Source organism: Pholis gunnellus, assembly GCF_910591455.1.
Source record: "Pholis gunnellus genome assembly, chromosome: 9".
NCBI lineage: Eukaryota > Metazoa > Chordata > Actinopteri > Perciformes > Pholidae > Pholis > Pholis gunnellus.
In genome coordinates, this window is record NC_136535.1 from 26,626,335 (window position 1) to 26,627,631 (window position 1,297).

Below are 1,297 nucleotides of genomic sequence, written 5' to 3' on the forward strand. Positions count from 1 at the left end.
AAACTAACTTTACAAACAGTTGAAGCGTATTTCCTTTATTTCACAATATTGTTCATAATGATTCATGAATGCAAAACTAAACGGGGAAACCAGACGCCAAGAAGCTTCCTCTGACAGCTGACTGAGCGTCAGCTGTTTGTGTTGTTTTTGTGCATAAACGTAACAAAAACATGTAAAATCAGAAAACACTGGTGTGAATCTGTTTGTGGGCTCGTTGTTGAAGACACTCGCCTGTTTTAAGGTCCGAGGATTCATGTGCTTCATAAATATAACTCTGAAACCCACATTAGCATGGAAACCAAAAACATAGAGGATCCAGAACGGAACCCTGAGGAACCCCACGAGGTGATTATTCACACTGAAAACATTCCAGTTGTTGACTTCTCCAGGTGTTTTCCAGGTGTTTTCCAGCTGTGAGCAGCATGGCGGCGGGACTGCAGGTTGTGGGTCTGCTCCTGGGCGTGGTCTCCTGGTGTCTGCAGTCCAGCTGCACCTCCTCTCAGGTGTGGAAGGTGAGGAGTCAGCAGGAGTCGGTGAGCAGCAGTCAGTGGCAGTTTGAGGGTCTGTGGATGAGCTGCGCCGCCACGTCGCTGGGGTCGCTCCAGTGCAGCCGCTTCAAGACGGTCCTGGGACTACCGGGTGAGTCCTGATCAATAAATCCCATGATGCATCTGTGTTTATCGAGCCGGTCCAGAAACAGAATAAATGTTTTTGGGTTCAGCAGCAGTTTGACTGGAAGTCCTGAACGTATCACTGTAACAGTAATAACGTTTATTAATGATGATCAATAATGTAAATGTATTCACACATTTACTTATTTTTATTTGACCAAATAACCAAATAGCATTAAAACTATCATTAAAAACTGTACAGTAGACACTTTAATGCCATTTGTCAGAAGACAATCTAACCGTCCCTATAAATAAATAAATAAATAAATAAATAAATAAATAAATAAATAAAAATATCTTCAGGTCATTTTAAATCTAAAAACCTAAATAAAACTTTATGGAACTTCTTATGTTGTGTTTTTACATCCTGCTGCGTCTCCAGCTCACCTGCAGGCCTGCAGGGCTCTGATGATCCTGTCCCTGCTGGTCGGTCTCGCCTCCATCATAGTCTCCATTCTGGGACTCAAGTGCACCAAGATCGGCAGAACCTCGGAGAAGGTCAAGGACCAGATCGCCCTGAGCGGAGGAGTCCTCTTCATCCTGTCTGGTGGGTGAAGTCATGATGTTCTTCATCTTTATCAGAGTTATTGTCCTCATGTCTTCATGTCCTCATGTCTTCATGTCTT

General features: G+C 43.5%; 1 protein-coding gene across 1 annotated transcript in view; it reads left to right on the forward strand.

Moving 5' to 3' along the window:
- Window positions 1–422: 422 nt before the first annotated feature.
- The window catches only part of cldn15lb (claudin 15-like b), a gene marked incomplete at both ends in the record, with an annotated part of 3,013 nt that continues 2,138 nt past the window's right edge, over window positions 423–1,297 (forward strand). The window contains 2 exons of the mRNA XM_079165898.1: window positions 423–639; window positions 1,054–1,218. Coding sequence (XP_079022024.1) covers window positions 423–639; window positions 1,054–1,218 — 382 coding nt within the window. The remainder of the gene's footprint in view (window positions 640–1,053; window positions 1,219–1,297) is intronic.